Source organism: Callorhinchus milii, unplaced genomic scaffold (assembly GCF_018977255.1).
Source record: "Callorhinchus milii isolate IMCB2004 unplaced genomic scaffold, IMCB_Cmil_1.0 Scaffold2, whole genome shotgun sequence".
In the NCBI taxonomy this organism is placed as follows: Eukaryota; Metazoa; Chordata; class Chondrichthyes; order Chimaeriformes; family Callorhinchidae; genus Callorhinchus; species Callorhinchus milii.
Window position 1 is genome coordinate 52851079 of NW_024704743.1, and position 17987 is coordinate 52869065.

At 40.2% G+C, this 17987-nt stretch overlaps 1 protein-coding gene across 1 annotated transcript; it reads left to right on the plus strand.

The window, feature by feature from the left end:
* The first annotated feature begins 1120 nt into the window (after positions 1–1120).
* Positions 1121–17413, plus strand: fam133b (family with sequence similarity 133 member B). The gene is made up of 11 exons (XM_042332373.1): positions 1121–1233; positions 4067–4164; positions 6584–6662; positions 8473–8547; positions 11007–11036; positions 11192–11260; positions 12167–12268; positions 12652–12705; positions 13454–13531; positions 14717–14767; positions 16688–17413. The coding sequence occupies exons 1-11, from the start codon at positions 1210–1212 to the stop codon at positions 16769–16771; spliced, it is 744 nt and encodes a 247-aa protein (XP_042188307.1). The 5' UTR covers positions 1121–1209; the 3' UTR covers positions 16772–17413.
* The last annotated feature ends 574 nt before the right edge of the window (positions 17414–17987 follow it).

The window sequence follows — 17987 nt, forward strand, 5'->3', positions numbered from 1 at the left end:
ACACACACTGACTGACACACACTGACTGACTGACACTGACTGACACACACTGACTGACACTCACTGACCACACTGACTGACACACACTGACTGACTGACACACACTGACTGACACACACTGACTGACACACACACTGACTGACTGACTGACTGACACACCACACTGACTGACACACACACTGACTGACACACACACACCTGACTGACACACACACTGACTGACTGACACACACACTGACTGACTGACACACACACTGACTGACTGACTGACACACACACTGACTGACTGACACACACACTGACTGACTGACACTGACTGACACACACTGACTGACACACACACACTGACACACACACACTGACTGACACACACTGACTGACACACACTGACTGACACACACTGACTGATACACACACACTGACACACACACACTGACACACACACACTGACTGACACACACACACTGACTGACTGACACACACTGACACACACACACTGACTGACACACACTGACTGACACACACTGACTGACTGACTGACACTGACACACACTGACTGACTGACTGACACTGACACACACTGACTGACTGACACTGACTGACACACACACTGACTGACACACACACTGACACACACACACTGACTGACTGACACACACTGACTGACACACACTGACACACACTGACTGACACACACACACTGACTGAGACGCGGCAATGCTGCGCGTTACAGCCGAGCAAATCCTCTTTCAGCGCTTGAGAAAGCTGGGCGATTCCTCCCGCCCAGTAGGGGGCGCCGCTGGCAGCCGCCGCCGCCGCCGGCCATGTGGCCCGGATTGTGCGGGTTCACTCCGAATTGGGCGGGTTTTGCTGGTAACTGCGCGTGAAAAAAAACGGCTTTGGGCGGGTGCCCCGTTTCGAAAACAAGTTAAAACGGTTAAAACTTCCCCTTTTTTTCCCCCCTTTTTGAATACTTTTTTTTCAGCAAATACACAGTTTCAGCAGAACAAACCTACACCGCCCCCGCCGCCCCCCCACCCCCCCCCCCGGGGCGGAACATTGGGCTATTTCGGGGCTACAAACGGGCTGCCGACAAACCCGCTGACGTCACTGCGCCGGGCCAGCGCCAGGTCGGCGTGACGAGTTTCCGGTTCCGGTGTGCTCGAGCGGCGGCGGCGGCGGCGGCGCCGGACTGATCCCAAACACAAAATGGGGAAACGGGACAATCGGGTGGTGAGTTACCGGGGCAACCGTGGGGGGGGGGCGGGGGGGTTACCAGGGCAACGGCATCATCGGGGAGGGGTTGCTGTCGGGGCAGTGGGGTCGAGGCTGACAGCTCCCCCTCCTCTCCGCTCACCCACCCACTGCGGGACCGGTGCAACTCGAGCTCGCTGCTTTGAGGCCTAAACGTCCCCCTGTGAACAGCTGGGCCGCCGCCTGACTGCCACTCACACAGGCTGGGCAGGCAGCGCCTGACTGCCACTCACACAGGCTGGGCAGGCAGTCACACACACACACACACACCTCCACATCAACACAGGCCTCGCAGATCAACCCCTCCCCCCCCACACACAGACCCCTCCATATCAACACAGGCCTCGCAGATCAACCCCCCTCCCCCCCCCCCCACACACACACACACCTCCACATCAACACAGGCCTCGCAGATCACTCCCTCCCCCCCCCCCCCCCCCCCCCCCCACACACACACACCCCTCCACATCAACACAGGCCTCGCAGATCAACTCTACCCCCCACGCACAAGATTAAACAAAGTGTTATTTAAAGCTAATAAAGATGTAATGCTGTGCAGGCTATTTGCCATAACAGTTGGGTTGCAATAGCAGAATCTTGGAAACTTCCATCCATATTAATGTGCAGGAATCTCATTTATTTGGGGATTTATTTTTAAATGAACTACGTTTTTAAAAACACTGGCAGGCTGTACAACACTACAGTGATGCTGTAGATGAAATCAGAAATTATTCTGATTAGACACCTTACCCAAATGTCTGTTGTATGATGATAATAATAATAATACCTTTCACGTCGGCAGGATGTCCCAAAGCACTGCATAGGATTTACTGTGAGGTGGAGTGACTGTGTATATGTGGTGAACGTGACAGCCAATTTGTGCAACAGCATTATCCCACAAACAACTGTGAAGTGAATGGGATCTTCAACATCCACTTGAAAGAGCTGGTTTTGTCTTCAACTGTTCTTTCTCTGTTTCTTTTAACAATCCTTTATCTTTAAAGCTGCAATATAAATAGTGTACCATTCATTAACTGCGATTAGATATATCCTTTCAGATAATCAGACTTTGCAGGGGCTTTGTTTATGCAGCATAAACACCTACTCAATTTGGGTTAGGTTATTCTCCCACCTCTGAGATATCCTTCTTCGAAAATGGTGACTTGTAATTCATAGACAAGATCTGTAGAACAGGGCAGAATAAGTTACTGAAAATGTAAAGGTGTTCATTATATCAATGTACGTCATCCATTTGAAGTGGAGAAATGCACATTTCAAAGCAGCTCCTTTGAGTAGAACAAGTAGAACTTGTTCAGTAGAACAAACTAAATGTAGAATTTTCAATGGGATATATTTTCATCAATGGGAAACAAATCAATGCAACAAAATGTTGACAAGACAGAAGCCATACTCCTTGGCTCCCATCAACGTCGTCTGTCCTGCGGCTCTAACCTTTGTCAACCTCCCCGGCCTTTCATTGAACTGGTGGGCAACCAAGGCATCAGGTTCGACCCACAGGTGTTCTTCTTTTCCCCACATCCAGTCTCTAACTAGGACCACGTTCCTCCACCTCATTGCTTGTCTCCGACCATACGTTATCCCAGACACAGCCGAAACACTCGTCCATGCATTTGTCACCTCCCGACTCAACTTCAAATGCTCTCTTCGCCATTCTCTCCAGCTCCACCATGCACAAGATCCAGTTGATTTAAAATTGCCACATGCATACTCGCCCGTACTAAACTCCGTACCTCCGTCTCACCAGTTCTAGCCAGGCTCCACGGGCTCTCTATCGTCGAACGGATCAATGTCAAGATCCTCACACTCGTTTTCAAATCCCTTTATGCCATGGCACCTCCCTACCTCTCTGGCCTGCTTACTCCCCAACCCACTACCCACTGCCTCCGCTTGATTGGCTCTGGCCTCTTGGCCCTCATGCCCTCTGCTCCACCGTCGGTGGCTACACTTTTAGCCACTACGTCCCAAAACTCTGGAACACTCTTCCTCTATCCCTCCACCTTGCCCCTTCCCTATCTTCAGGTCGGGCCGGTAGACCTATTCTCTTCGACCGTGCCTATGGTCACCTCTCCCTGGCTCGGCGGTGTGCTCTGCTACTGTCAAGCACTCTGGGATGCTACCCTGTGTGAGGGGCGCTATACAACTCAAGCTGTTGTTGAATAAGATTCAGTACACAAACTTGAAAATGATTTAAAGAGTTCCTCATGACCCAATAAGTGTCAGCCTGCTGCAGTCAGTCCTGAGTCAGAAGATTGTGGGCTCAAGCCCCACATCAGGACTTTGAGCTCATAGTCTACGCTGACACTGGCATGGCACAATTCAAGAAGAGAAGGAAGTTTCTCTTGGTATCCTGGCCAACAGCACCTCATTAAAAACACGGTCATTCATTTCATAATTGTTTGTGGAACATTGCTGTGTGTAAATTGGTGGCGGGGTTCACTATAAATACACACTCACTACACATTACTGAAAACTGAAGTAATTTGCGATGTTTGATGTAACAATTCTTAATATCTAATGCTCGGGTTGTTATTCAGACACAATACAAAGCACCTTTTGCTGAGTGATTTTGCTTTTGTTGCATCCAAAGTTTACCTATACCAATTGTGATACCTGGCTTAAACACTGGACAATTTACCGTGCCCATGGTATTCTCGCCTATGGTTGAATCCATCTCTACTATTGCAGAATATTGTATTCATTTTTTAAAGTATAAGCATGGTATTATTTGACATAATGATAAGTATATGTTCATAAATGGTTGAATTGTATCAATATTACATCCTTTATCTAGGCTTTTGTTAATCCAGTGGCTCTCGCAAGAGCTCGAGGCCCTGCACCTTCTTCGGGACCTTCTATTCAGGATTACTTGAGCAGACCAAGACCCACATGGTAAGCAAATCAAGATTTGTACACTGTACGGTTTCTAGGTGTGACTAGCTAACTGGGTGTCACCTAGTCACAACTAGGTGAGGTTAATTACCCTGTGGTTACAATAACATTATTTTATAGTTTTTCTTGAAATTAAATTTGCTATTAGTTTTTTCAATACTGAAATGCACCCTGGTATAGTGTAATAAAACTACTGGAAGACCATTGTCTTTCTCACACACTCCAAATTTTGACGAAGCCATTACACAGAACAAACTGATCAGACCACATGGAAGGCAGCTCTTCACGTTTATGTAATCCAGAGGACATTTCCCCTCCCCAGTTCCTGCTTGCAATCCCTGGCATTCCATGGGGGTGATCCAGTTCTGGAGTGACCTTTATAGGAGAAATGCTCCTCCCACATCTGATTGGCAGTTTTACACTGCCTCCTTCCCCACTTGGCCTGTCGCCATTGCTCTTGGAACTGGCAACATCACACAATCACACTGTTGTACACCAGCTGGCCCCAGTGAGTCCAGCCCACGGGAGAGTGATCCCTGCTCTTGTGGGCTGTTTGTCACTCCATAAACAGCTTGAAGGCCAGATGACCTGACCAGTGTGATCTGCTTTGTGGTCTCCACATACAGGGCCTTTACAAAATCTCATTTTCATTTCTGCAATTGCATTGATCAAATACACATGTTTTCAGTTTGGTGGTCCAAATTTACTTTATTGTTTTTCATCTGATACACACATTTTAACCTGATACACATATTTTAACCCAGGGGTAAGGGTGCACATTATACATTGTAGAGAAAATAAAAAAAATCAAATGAGGGACTTGCATTCAATTTGTTTTAGTTATCTGAGTGTCTGATGCATGCAGAAACCCATCAGCATGCTCAAAAGTATCCAAACCAGACAAAGAGTTCTACATATATGCCACCTAGAAATGGGAATTTCACTGTGTCTGGAATGAAATCTGCACTCTCTCCCTAAAGGAATGCACTCTATTTACCTAATCCCAGAGATTATTAGGCACGGGTTGGCAAAACCAAGACTTGGGGACCCCAGATTGTGCATTGGGGGTACTGCTGTAGTTTAAAATCAGCTAAAACTGCATAGCTTGGTATTGAAAGCCCTGTCTGGTAAGCTTCTATCTATTTGACCAGTTAGGACACCATATCTGTTAGTGCTCGAACTTGCAGGATTAACATTAGCTGAGTGGAAAGAAAAGCCCTGCTCCCAGTAACTGGTCTCCATGTCCGGCTGATCTGTCATCATCAATGCCCTGAAGAGTACTGCAGTTCACCACAATTGTCACAAAGGATTGACCCAATTATTTATAACATTCTGTTGCCAATCATGTCACCCTAGTGCCAGCTCAACTCTAAGGAGACCCTTGCTTACTCTATCACTTGGCATCATTTTCATCTGCTCATATTTGCACTACCTCTAGGCTTGGGGACCTCAGAGTGTTCAGAGTGTCCCTCTCTGTTATTTAACTTGGTTATTCTGACTTGTCTAAAATGAATGGATAATACATTAATGCTAAATAATACTGCAGTTATCATCAAGTTTTCAGCAGTGTTGACAAGTATTCTATTTGAAGCACATTTATGTGAACAGTATTTTGTTTTTCTTAGGAGTTGTAATTATTTACATATTCCAATTAAATCATGGTATAAAATGGAAAGAATTTGGGATGCAAGCAGAAATAATAATAATAATAATAATAATAATAATCCTTGCATTTGATATAGCGCTATTCACGTCGGGAGGACGTCCCAAAGCGCTTCACAGAATATACTGTAAAGTGAGTTGACTGTATATTTGTGGGCGAACGCAGCAGCCAATTGCGCACAGCAATGTCCCACAAACAGTCATAGATTGAAAATGACCAATTTAATTATTGTTTTTGGTTTTGGAGGGATTATTATTAGACGTTATTATTATTATTATTAGAAAGGTGGCATTGGTTAAATTGCTCATGTGCAGAGAAGTGTTGGCTCAGTTGGTAGTATTTTTGCCTCTGAATCAGAAAGTTGGGGGTTCAGGCCCCATGTTGGGCCTTTGAACTCACAATCTAGGCTGACATCAGTGCATTGCTGGAGGAGGGTTGCCTTATCTGAGGGGTTATGCTTCAGATGAGATATTATACTGAAGTCCCGTCTGCCTGTTCAGGTGGATGTTAAAGATCCCAAGGTACTATTCAAAAAATGAAAGGAGGTTCTCTCAGTGTCTCGGCCAACTATTCTCCAAATAAGATTGGCCACTCACTTCATAACTATTATATGCTGTGTCCAAATTGGTGTTTGCCTAAAAATACACAGACTGTACTCTTGGAGTAAATTTTGTGAAGGGCTTTGAGATGTTTCAACAATGTGATGTGGCATAATATCAAATGCAATGCCTTTAAACATGTTTCATGTTTCTCCAGGGAAGAATTAAAGGAGCAACTTGAAAAGAAAAAGAAAGGTTCAAAAGCCCTTGCAGATTTTGAAGAGAAAATGAATGAGGTTTGTTGGTATCAAGTTAAAGAGGAACTGTATAAAACATAATAAATCGAACAATGGTGAGAACTTTCCGCAGGTGTATAAAATCCTGCCTGCTACAACACATGACCATCATTAGTTATTCATCTTGTGGACTTTGAGCAATAGGATAAAGTAGAACCCTTTGCACAGAATTTATGTTGAATGTTTTGTACCAGTTAAAAGTTTAACATAAAATTCCATCTAATCGTGGCCTCTAACACCAATTTATCTTAAATTTAAGATTATGCAGAATTATATAAAAATCTTAATTTTGTGAAGCCTGTTTTCTGTAGTTCTTAAAAAGAAACAGGTCCAAATTAACATAAAATTTTCGACAAATCAGTATGTTTTTAAATTTTACGGTAAAATGATTTACAGATTAAGATTGCAGGATTCATAGCATTTTACAGCAGAGGGGTTGAGTTTGGTTTAGAAATGCAGGCATATGTGAATGGGTATATATCAAGTGAAATAGTATAATCCAAATAAGAGTTTTGTTTCTCTAAAACAAAACAGTGGATGAGGAAGAAACAGGTAGTATCTAGCACCTTCTAACTTTGCAAGACAGGCTTGTGACACTTTTACACGTTGCACAAATTAAGTTTAAACCTAATTTTTTTTTAAATTCATGTAGCGTATTTATACCCACAGTACTATCTTATGGTAAGATTTTGATTTGAGCCAGGTTATTGAGGGACGGGAGATGTCAAAGGAACGGTGAGATTCCTGACTCATCCAGTGTGTTAAGAGTAGCATAAGTGGATTTTGCCTTTGGCTTCCTTCTTTGTTTTGGGGAAAGCCTTTTCAAAGCATTTGATTATGGTCATAACTCTGTTTTTCACACATTACGTGCTGCAAAACATGAATGTGTTAACATGTAGTACCCCTGCGCTCTCTTTATAGTTGTGAGGACATTACATTGGAAAGCCACATTGCAAAAATAGTTACGTTCTGTTTCTCCTCAGAGGTCACCCAGTGATTCTCTTAATGGATTTTCTCATCCCCTATGATCTGGAACTTTGTTAAGCATCTGCTTTCTAGCTTCACAGATGAGTCATGATCCAGGCTAACAATAAGCCTTTGTATTATGGCAAATATGCATTCTCTTCAAACTTCAAACTTCTGTTCGTGCGGCAGGTATTAAAGTCTTGGACCATAATCTCACAGTTCAGTTATTTTATTCTGAGGACATCAAAATGAACTGTCCTCAGCATTGATGTTCTTTGTTAATAATAATAAGAATTCTGCAGACGAAGCTTGATTCCCATGCAGTGTCCTTCAATAATATCCCAAGAATGGGTATAAATCTCTGGTTGTACTGTTTAAGACACTGGAACAATGGAAAATGTCATATTGTTTGAAAAATCAACCACATTTTTATATTTGAAAGATCTTGAGCATACTGAGGTGTTGATCATGACTCAATAGCCCAATAATACACTCCTATGGTATTAAAGTAATTTTGATTCCCTTCTTAGTTGAAGGCACTTAGGCTGTAGTATTATTTCAGATGTGCAAACTGCTATCCATTAATACCCAAGTAATCACTTAAGTAATTACTCTTCACATCTGAGCCCACAGATGGAGTGTCAGCATGCTGGGCAACCGAGGGGAACCGATTGAGTCAATTGGATATGACTGCTGCATTTCCTTATGAAGTTATGCAGTTGATGTGAATATTCAGTATTACAAGTCAATTGCTGAATTCATTGACATGATATTCAACTCTAGGAATCTCAAATAATGACTATCCTGGAGATTTTCAACGAGTCTTTTGTTATTTGACTTTCAGAAATGGAAACGAGAACTTGAGAAGAACAGGGTGAAGATACTTGGTGGGACAGAAAGCTCTTCTAAAAAGAAAGAGGTAAAACATCACAAGAAAGCTTAAACCTGTAAAATCTCAAGACACAAACACTGTCCCTTTAATTCTAGAATTTAATAATAATCCTTGCATTTGATATGGAACCTTATCACGTCATCGAGACTTCTCAAAGTGCTTCTCAAATTATACTGTAAAGTGAATTGACTGTATATTTTGTGGGTGAAATTCAATGCAAATATAATAAAAGCCTCTCTGCCAACTGAAGGGCCTTATTTGGAAAACGTTTGAGTAGTATCAGTTTGGTTTCCAGTATACCCACACCAAAAATGCTGAAGAGTAATTAATAGGTCAGCAATCTCACTGGGGTGACAAATTGAATTATCATTCTGGCAGAGTGGTAAAGGTGGTGAAGGGAATAGGTGTCTCCTTTTGGAGACCGGCCTAAAACTCAAAAGTTAAATTAGTGTAAAGCAGTAAAGCAGTGGTTACTCGCTATATGGCCCAGAGGCCATTTATTTAATTCATGGCATATGTTTCTGGGTCTCTTTTAAAACCTGTCTGGCTCGGGATGTCTGGCTTTTCAAGCTTTCCATCAAAGTAAGTAAGATAATCGATTCATTGGCAGCTTTTAAAAAGCAATTAAAGAGCTCTATTAAAGTAGAACTTGTTGTTCCTCTTGATACAGAGGATTTTCTGGCCTACACTTGGCAACTCCCTACAGTCATTGAAATCAAGAGCTGACTGGAGAATCACAAGCACAAGTTCGCATTCTGTCACGTCTTAGACAGTATGTTCTTGAAAGGAGCCCTGAATTGAGATTCATTGCTTAGGATCGTGTGTGTTGGCAAAAGGCTAATTATTTACTTGGAAAAAAAGAGGTACAAAGCAAGGTACCCAAGGTTGATTTTTTTTAATCATGCTACACTTAACATAAGTATTTGAAATTAATACTTTGCACAAAGAATAGAAAATGTTCCATTCCCCATTCTTGTGGGTTCAAGGCCCAGGTCAAGGCTTAGACAGTGTTTGTGTCTTGAGTTTTTATAGGTTTAAGTCTAAGATGACACTCCAATGCAGTGCTGGGTGGGGAGGGGGGGGTTGCATTATTGACGGTGCAGTCCTTTGGGTGAGACATTAAACTGATGTCCCATTAAGGTAGATGTTAAATATCCCATGGCATTATTCAAAAAGAGAAGGGAGTTTCTCTGGTGTCCTAATAAAATTGGTCACTCACTCCATGGCTGTTCTGTGGGACATTGCTGTGCTCAAACACAGTCACTTTGCAGTATATCTTGGGTGGCACTCAACGATTTGATAAAATGCTATATGAAATGCAAGGATCATAATGCTTATTATTATTAATTGTTGAAGAAAAAACATTAGCATTCCACAAGCACATTTGTGTGAGTTCATAACTTTTTTTTTCCATTCGTTACCAACTAATTAAACATCTTTTCCTATTATGGTTGGGGAGACACTTGTATTCCACTCACAGGCGTCTCCCATTGCAGCTCTGTCTCCAGCAACAAGTATGTGGGTATTCATGCCTAGGATAACTGGCTGTTTGAGTTTCTTTTTGTTACATTTGGGCTGGCTGAGATTAATGGTCTCCATACATGCCTGAAATCAGAAAGTCCATTATAGGAAATTATTGATTTGCATTTATGTCCTATACTCCTCAATCACTAAAGCGTTACAAGTTCACCCATCTGGGTATAATCACTGTGTGGGGGTTGCCAATGATTTTACTTGTTCATAACTCTTGCTTCCTGGTTTGGGCATAACAATGTTAACCTTCACCTGTCAAACTGAACAGTGGAAACTGGCAGAAAGGTAAGGAGCAGATTTTAAAGTTCATAAATAATTAGAAAATATAGAAGAACGTCGAACAAAAACGATGGAGAATAAGGAGAAGAGAAAGAACTCACACAATATTTGAAGTGTTTAATATTTTACAGTAGATTTAAATTTCTGTTTTAATGTGTACTTAAGTAGGCTAAGGTCAATATTTTAGTAAAATAATCCTAAAAGTATCAACCTGAAAGGGATTGAATGGTTAGCCCTCTTAAATGGGAGTTTATGACTCACTGTTTGTGGGAAATTGCACAAATTGACTGTTATGTACACCTACACAGACAATCATTGCACTTCACAGTAAAATCTTGTCAATTGCTTTGAGGTGTCTTGACGACACGATAAGGTGCTATATCAAATGCTATTATAAATTTATTGTATTTTATGATTCTTCCAAGAATATAAAGGTTGTTGTCAAACTGTTCTACACCCTGCAATATTTCATAAAATTAACAATTTATAGATGTTAGTCTTAAATCCAGTTTCTGTTGTTACATTTAGGATTTTAATTTATCGGCAATTACAAGAAAAATGTAAAAACTTATTTTCAAGTTTAAGAAAGATCTGCATAATTTCTCTGGTTAAAAACAAAACCTATATTTTATAATACCTGTGTGTAATGATTCTTTATTCTTCATCCTCCACAGAAAAAACGAAAAGAAAAGAAGAAAAGTAGGGTGAGCAAATTTTCAATGAAACAAATATGTATATATAATATATATAGTTTCTATTACAATTGATTTTTTGTCTGTTCCTATCTATTTTTTGAGTGCTTAACTTCTAAAATGAATAAAAAATCTCACAAGCTGTACTTTTATTGTGTTTGGTCAAGCCGTCTTCATCTTCCTCCTCATCATCAGACTCTGATTCTTCCAGCAGCTCCTCAGACACTGACAGTAAGGTGAGTAGGTCAGAACACTGCTGAATCCACCATAATATTGTTATAAAATAAGAGATTAGACTCCCAAGATTACCAGTCTGACTTGTGACCTTTTTTTTTAACACTGTTTTGTGATTAATGTACAACTTTGTAACCCATATTTAATCCTTGTATAAAATGAGGGCAAATTGCCCGAAAGTGCAGAATCATGGTTCTGCATGACTCAGGAGAAGTTATCAAGGGTTTTGATCGGAAGATACAAGGGGCATCAGTCCCAATTATTGGTTCTTATTGATACTGGGGGCTGTGGTGGACACCAACTTTTGTCTGGTCACTGTCTTGAAGGATGGCGCAGAGAAGGGGTAAAGGACAGTCTTGGCGTGCTTGTCTCTCTTCAAGGACAGCAAGGTCCCAATACAGGTCAAGCTTGCGGCATGTGAGACCTGTTTAAGGGATCTGAGCTTCTGCTGATGCAATGAAGGGGCTTCCTCCACTTGCAAAATCCAGGAACAAGTAATGAGGTGGATTTGAGGCAAAAATGGGAAGTGAGGGAGAACCCGGAGCGAGGCACCCTGCTCAACTGCAAGCCAGAGCTCTATTGGGTACGGTAGCCCTAGCTGGACAAGCAGTGGGAAAGCTTGCAGTGCTATCAATGACAAGCTATGCAGTTTTAGCTGGTTCGACTCTAGCAGTACCCCAAAGCACATTATGGGGTCCCCAAGCCTTGGCTCTTACCAACCTATGCCTAATACTTTCCAAAATTTGGCAAGCAGGGAGAGAAGGTGTATAGCAATCCAGTAAACATCCCTGGAATTTCCATGTCTAGATGGGATGCATGAAATTCTGTTTGGTGTAGATACTGTTAAGCACAATGATGGGTTTCTGTAGGTATCCGACCAATGTTGCTGTCCCTATTGTCTTTTTCAGAATGAAAAGAAACATCTGAAAAAGAAACGCAAACGAAAACACAATAGCGTGAGAAAATCCTCTGATGATTCTCGGACAGACTATGAGATGCTATATGTCAAGGTAAATAATAATAATAATAATAATAATAATCCTTGCATTTGATATAGCGCTTTTCACGTCGGGAGGACGTCCCAAAGCGCTTCACAGAATATACTGTAAAGTGAATTGACTGTATATTTGTGGGCGAACGCGGCAGCCAATTGCGCACAGCAATGTCCCACAAACAGTGGTAGATTGAAAATGACCAATTTATTATTGTTTTTGGTTTTGGAGGGATTATTATTAGGCATGTAACCAAATAACTGGCCTGTCAAAACTCCCTGTGTAACAGAAATAAAGGGTAAAGGGCAATTCAGCCCAAAAATCTTTAATAAATAATAATCCTAGTAGGACTATGACTTCATTATTCAATTAATTTAAATTACTGATATCTTTGCCCTTAGGAAACAACAAAGAAGAAAAAGCGAAAGTTCAAGGATGAAACTGAAAAAGAATACGTGAGTAGGATGTGCTCAAATATATAGTTGTATCCTGTGTAATGTCTAATTGTTTCTGCATAGAAACACTTTTGATCATAATGCAAATTCATACACGACAGTAGCTTATATGGCTTTGGTAATTCTGGGTGAAAGCTGCTGCTGTCAAATAATGAGTACTTAAAACTAGTTATGTCAAAATTTATATTCATTAGAGGAATGCTCCCACATAAGGTCCTGTACTTGTTTAACTTTTTATTCCTAAACGTTAAATTCATTTTGGAACCACCGGAATGTCTTGTGACCCCTGGAAAATTGCTCAGTCATTCCCAGCACTTGGCTAGGTTCAGTTGGGGGCTGAAAGCCATAACTGGTGATGAAATGATGCTCAGTTCTGAAAAATAATGGTCTTTCAAGGTATCTTTTTTTTGGTCAGGATGTCTGACACATGCAGAACACCATCACTGTGCTTAAGAACATTCAATACAAATTGAGAGTTCCATGCATCTTACCCTATACATGGAAATTAAAAAGATGTTTATTGGAATGGAAAGTGCTCTCACCCTGGAGGGACACATCCTGCTTATCTAATTCCATATAGTATTAGGTGCAGGTTGGCAAAAGCCAAGGCCTGGGGCTCCCATAACCCTGGCAATACAAATGACTGCTAGATTATTGCTCTTTAATTTTGTGGAGTTTTGCATATTAGCTGCTGTAACAACTGTGATGATAAAACAACTTCCAATATAAAAATACCTTTTGCTGCAAGGATAAAAAGAAGAAGAAACGTGATCATTCACAGAAAAGAACTTCCGATGAACAATCCGATTCAGCTGAAGAGAATGAGGTTAGTACATAAATAATTAGTCTACTTAACCAACCATGAGGCTGTTTGTGGGACATTGCTGTGTACAAACTGGCTGCTGTGTTCGCCCACAAAACACACAGTCACTGCACTTTGCAGTATTTCACGAGAAGTGCTTTGGGGTGCCCTCCTGACATGAAAGGCACTATACCAAATATCAGTATTATAATTACTTTTTTGAGCCAAATATAATGATTTGGGTTGGAACTTGTACATCTAACTCAGCACGGTCTCGGTCTCGCTGGTCTGATTCCTGAAGCAGTCATGTACTCCCAAGGCTTTGTGATGACAGACCTGCCAGCCTGATTTGTCAGCAGGACTTGGAGGGGCAAACCAGATGATTCTTCCCATTCCACTCCTGTTAACCCTGCACACCAAAGCTCTAATGGGTAGGGTGATCCTAGCAGGACAAACAGCAGGAAGCTTGCCAGACTGTTTGCAACAGAATGCAATGTGGGTTAAATTTCAGCAGTACCCAACACCCGCACACTGATCTGATGCTTTTAAGCTTGGTGATGGATTTCTGCACGTCACATGCCTGGCTGACCCAAAAAAATCAATGCATGTGTTACAAATACCAATTCCCTGTTTTAGAGTTTGAGTGACTGACTAAGTACTCCTCGCAGAATTTATCAAAAACAGTCCTAATATTTTCTAAATATAATGTATACAGGATGTGAAGAATACTTGCTTACACAAATGGGGAGGTGATGAAAATTGAATCTCATAAACAAAAGAGGAAGACAAATTACCAACACAGTGTAAACTAGGAATTTGTCGATGTCTCTGTTTCATCACACCTAGTTTTGCAAATGCAGTCTGAGAACCAAAGTAAGCAGAGTCCTAATTGGTGCTGCCACATTGAGCAAGTGAATTCTGAGCATATTGATGCAGATTATTTCTTTTCAAAAGTAATATTTTTAATAAAAACTGTGACTGAGCTTGTTTCAAGCATGGGAGAAGCTTGATTTTATTTGCAGTTTCAGACCAGCATTACTGATTGACGAACACTGGAACCTCAGAAACATCAAATGTTTGGAGTAATTAATTGGGGTCATCAATGCCACATCAAGCAATTTAAGACTGAGGAAAGTGCAGACAAATTCTGTTCATTTTCCTTAGGGAAACAGATGTATTTTATTAATTAACATACTTTTGCATTTTAAGGCACATTCAAGAAAAAAGAAGAGAAGCAGTGAAGAGAGGGAGAAAACTGCTGTAAGTATTAAACTCCCACCTAAAATATTGATGATGTGAAGAGAATAATATATATTTATTTTGTGTTGGGGGAATGGGTGAGTTGCCTGGAACCTGTCATGTTGGAGGAGGGAGATTCTAACAGGCTACTTCTGTAACTTAAAAAAACTATAAAGCATTGATGCCTTATAGGAATATAACCTCCAGAAACTGCTTGCTCACTTTGCGTTGTTTGTTGTTTTGCTGCATACTAGTAAATATAAATTGTGATTTTTTTGCCAACAAGCTTATGAAAGAGCTTTTCATTGCATGCAAAATCATGCTCTTTAGTGTATCCTACAAAAACATATTTGTACCTGCATTAATAATTAATAATGTACCTGCATTAATAATTAATTAATTAATTAATTAATAATTAACATGTGATCAATTTTTAGTTCTTTCAAATTAATTAATTTGGGATGTCCTCCCGACATGAAATAAACTACATAAGTGTAATTTGTTGTTGTAATTTCCCTTAGCTGAAATGCAACTTTCTCTTACTATCATGAAGCATAAATATACTGCAATGCTGTAAAGTAGGAGCACATTTATCTTTTTACCTAATGGTTATTGATAATAAACCAATCTTACAGGGCTAACATGTATATAACCCTAAGGGGCATAGCAGATTAATCAGCATCCATAACCAGGAATTTTATTCCCTGCAGGGAAAAAAGTGAAACTAAATAATATATTTTATTAAGATATTTGTCTCCATTCACCAAAGTCTGTAATTGATTTTCTGTACACCTGTTGACCACAGCAAAAAAAACACTAAACTGTCTAAATTCTATAACAAACTCATACGCTTTACATTTTATGTACTTTTAAACTGGAACATACGCAATGTACAGTAAATGTGTACACCTGAATAGTGATCTGTTTGATAGCTTGAATTCATACTGTCCCTTTCTACAGATCAGATCAAGGTTGCACAAACATGGTGTAGAAATGTTATTACATTTTCCCATTGATCAGAATATTTTATTTAGAGAATCCTACAGTTATAAGTTTGCTTAACGCATTTGGTTTGTAGAAAATGCTAACAAACTAAGCAATTATCTGTTAATAATGTGATTTGGAAGATGTCTAGTTACCACTTGCATTCGGTGCATACATCGTAACATAAATGTTACATTATGGAGAATGGATTAATAAGATCAAACATTCAGTGGCAATCTGGAAATTATTTTTACTTATTTTTACAACAAATAAAACATGCCATTGTGGCAAAATACTTCTTAATTATTCTAGAACCATGTGTAAAATGGTTCAAACACACCAAGACCCTGCATGCATGAAGAGCACTATATAAATAACCCCCATCACACTAGTTCTACTGGCTCCCTATCGCTGAACGTGTCAATTTCAAGATCCTCGCACTCGTTTTCAAATCCCTTCATGCCCTAGGATTTCCCTACCTCTCTGACCTGCTTACCCCACAACCCACAATCCACTGCCTCCGCTCAACTGGCTCCAGCCTGCTGCGTGTCCCTCATGCCCTGGTTTCACCATTGGTGGTTGCGCTTTCAGATACTATGCCCCAAAACGCTGGAGCACATTTTCTCTATCCCTCCGCCTTGCCCCTTCCTTCCCCATCTTCAGGTCACGCCTGAAGACCTTCCTCTTCGACTGTGCCTCCAGTCACCTCCCCCTTCAGCACCCATCTCGGCATCGTGCTCCGCCATTGTCAAGCGTACTACCCGGTGTGAGGGGCGCTATATAAATGCAAATTCTGCGCCTTGGGATGTCCTGATGTGAAAGGCACTATACAAATCTAATTTGTCGTTATTGTAAATGCAAGTTGTTGTAAAATAGAGATAGTAAAGAGCAAGGCACCAATCAGGTTCAAACCTCAAAATAATACTTTCAATACTAATACATGATTTTTAATTTAAGGAGAAGTTCAAGAAGAAAAAGAAGCATAAGAAACATGGAAAAAAGAAAAAGAAAGCCTCCAGCTCAGATTTAGATTCAGCGTGAGACAAAGGAAGGGATTATTTTTTTAACTTCATTGAATTTTGCAAGCTGCATGGCAAAGAGCTGATGTGGAAGAGACTTGAACACTACCTAATGCATGACTTTCCAAACTTTGCTTGCATTCATACCAACGTTTGTAATTTTTACAGGTTGCTCTTATCTACAGTGATGAACAATAAATAAGCCTCCATGATTTTTGAGGGCTTCAGGTTCACCAATGTGAACATTTTTGATAAGTAATGTAATCCCTTGTTAACTTGTTTAAATGTGTAAAGATCCAACCATATTTGCCTGTAGTGTATGAACGTGAAATGAAAAAGTGAAGTTCTGCATTTTCCTCCCTAATTTATTAGCAGTTCTATATTGCTGTTTTATCAATTAACTGCTTCTCAACCTGACTCAGACTTATACTAGAAAGTTATTTTTGTATAATTTTCTCACAATCTTTTATGTTCAACAGACCTAAGATATCAGTTTGTTTAAAGTTTTAAAATGATTTCAGAATGGGGAATGCCATTCTTGAGAAAGTAATAACTTCAGAGTTTTATAATTTTGTAAAATATTAAATAAACCAAAATATTTGTCCTACCTGTCTGTTTTGTTTACCAAACTTTGAAAAAATAAAGTGCATACGTTTAAAAAAAAGCTTGGTGATTGTGTTAATATCTTTAGTGGCTTAACATAGGCACCTTTTAAAGTTCCAACATATTTAGAAAAACACTAGCTTTATTATTATAGTCTGACGGTTTTCTGCAGTTGGTAAAAATAACTGCCTTTCAAATTAAGGCAATTTAATTTTCCACAATTTTATATTATCTTAAATTTTAAGGCAAAATAATCGTAAGGGTACAAACCTTAATGGCACTTCAGGCACTTCTTGCACAAGCTGATAACTGGTAATTGTAAGCAGTTAATTGATTACCGGTAACCAGTAATCTGTACCGGATCTCCTAAGTTTCATTTTGACATTATCAACTCCAGACATGTTGAGCTTCCTTCCTCCCTACGTGATAAGTTTCAATGTAAGCTTGAAGTTGAAACACAGAGAAATGTACCATACTGGTTGCTTAACTACTGCTCCACATTGAGGTAGATGCTCCCAAATGTGTAAAGTGAGAGTCAGCCTATTATTTAACCATGGAGATCTAACCAGTGAACTCAAATTTATATTCACTGGAGCCCCATATATCAAAAGGAAATGGCTAATCTTCTCAGCTCA

Excerpts from the sequence above, each read along its gene's own strand:
- fam133b (XM_042332373.1), top strand. The coding sequence starts at position 1,210 with ATGGGGAAACGGGACAATCGGGTG. Across the intron at positions 8,548-11,006 it reads GCTCTTCTAAAAAGAAAGAG|AAAAAACGAAAAGAAAAGAA; the intron begins GTAAAACATCAC and ends CATCCTCCACAG. Across the intron at positions 13,532-14,716 it reads ATTCAGCTGAAGAGAATGAG|GCACATTCAAGAAAAAAGAA; the intron begins GTTAGTACATAA and ends TTGCATTTTAAG.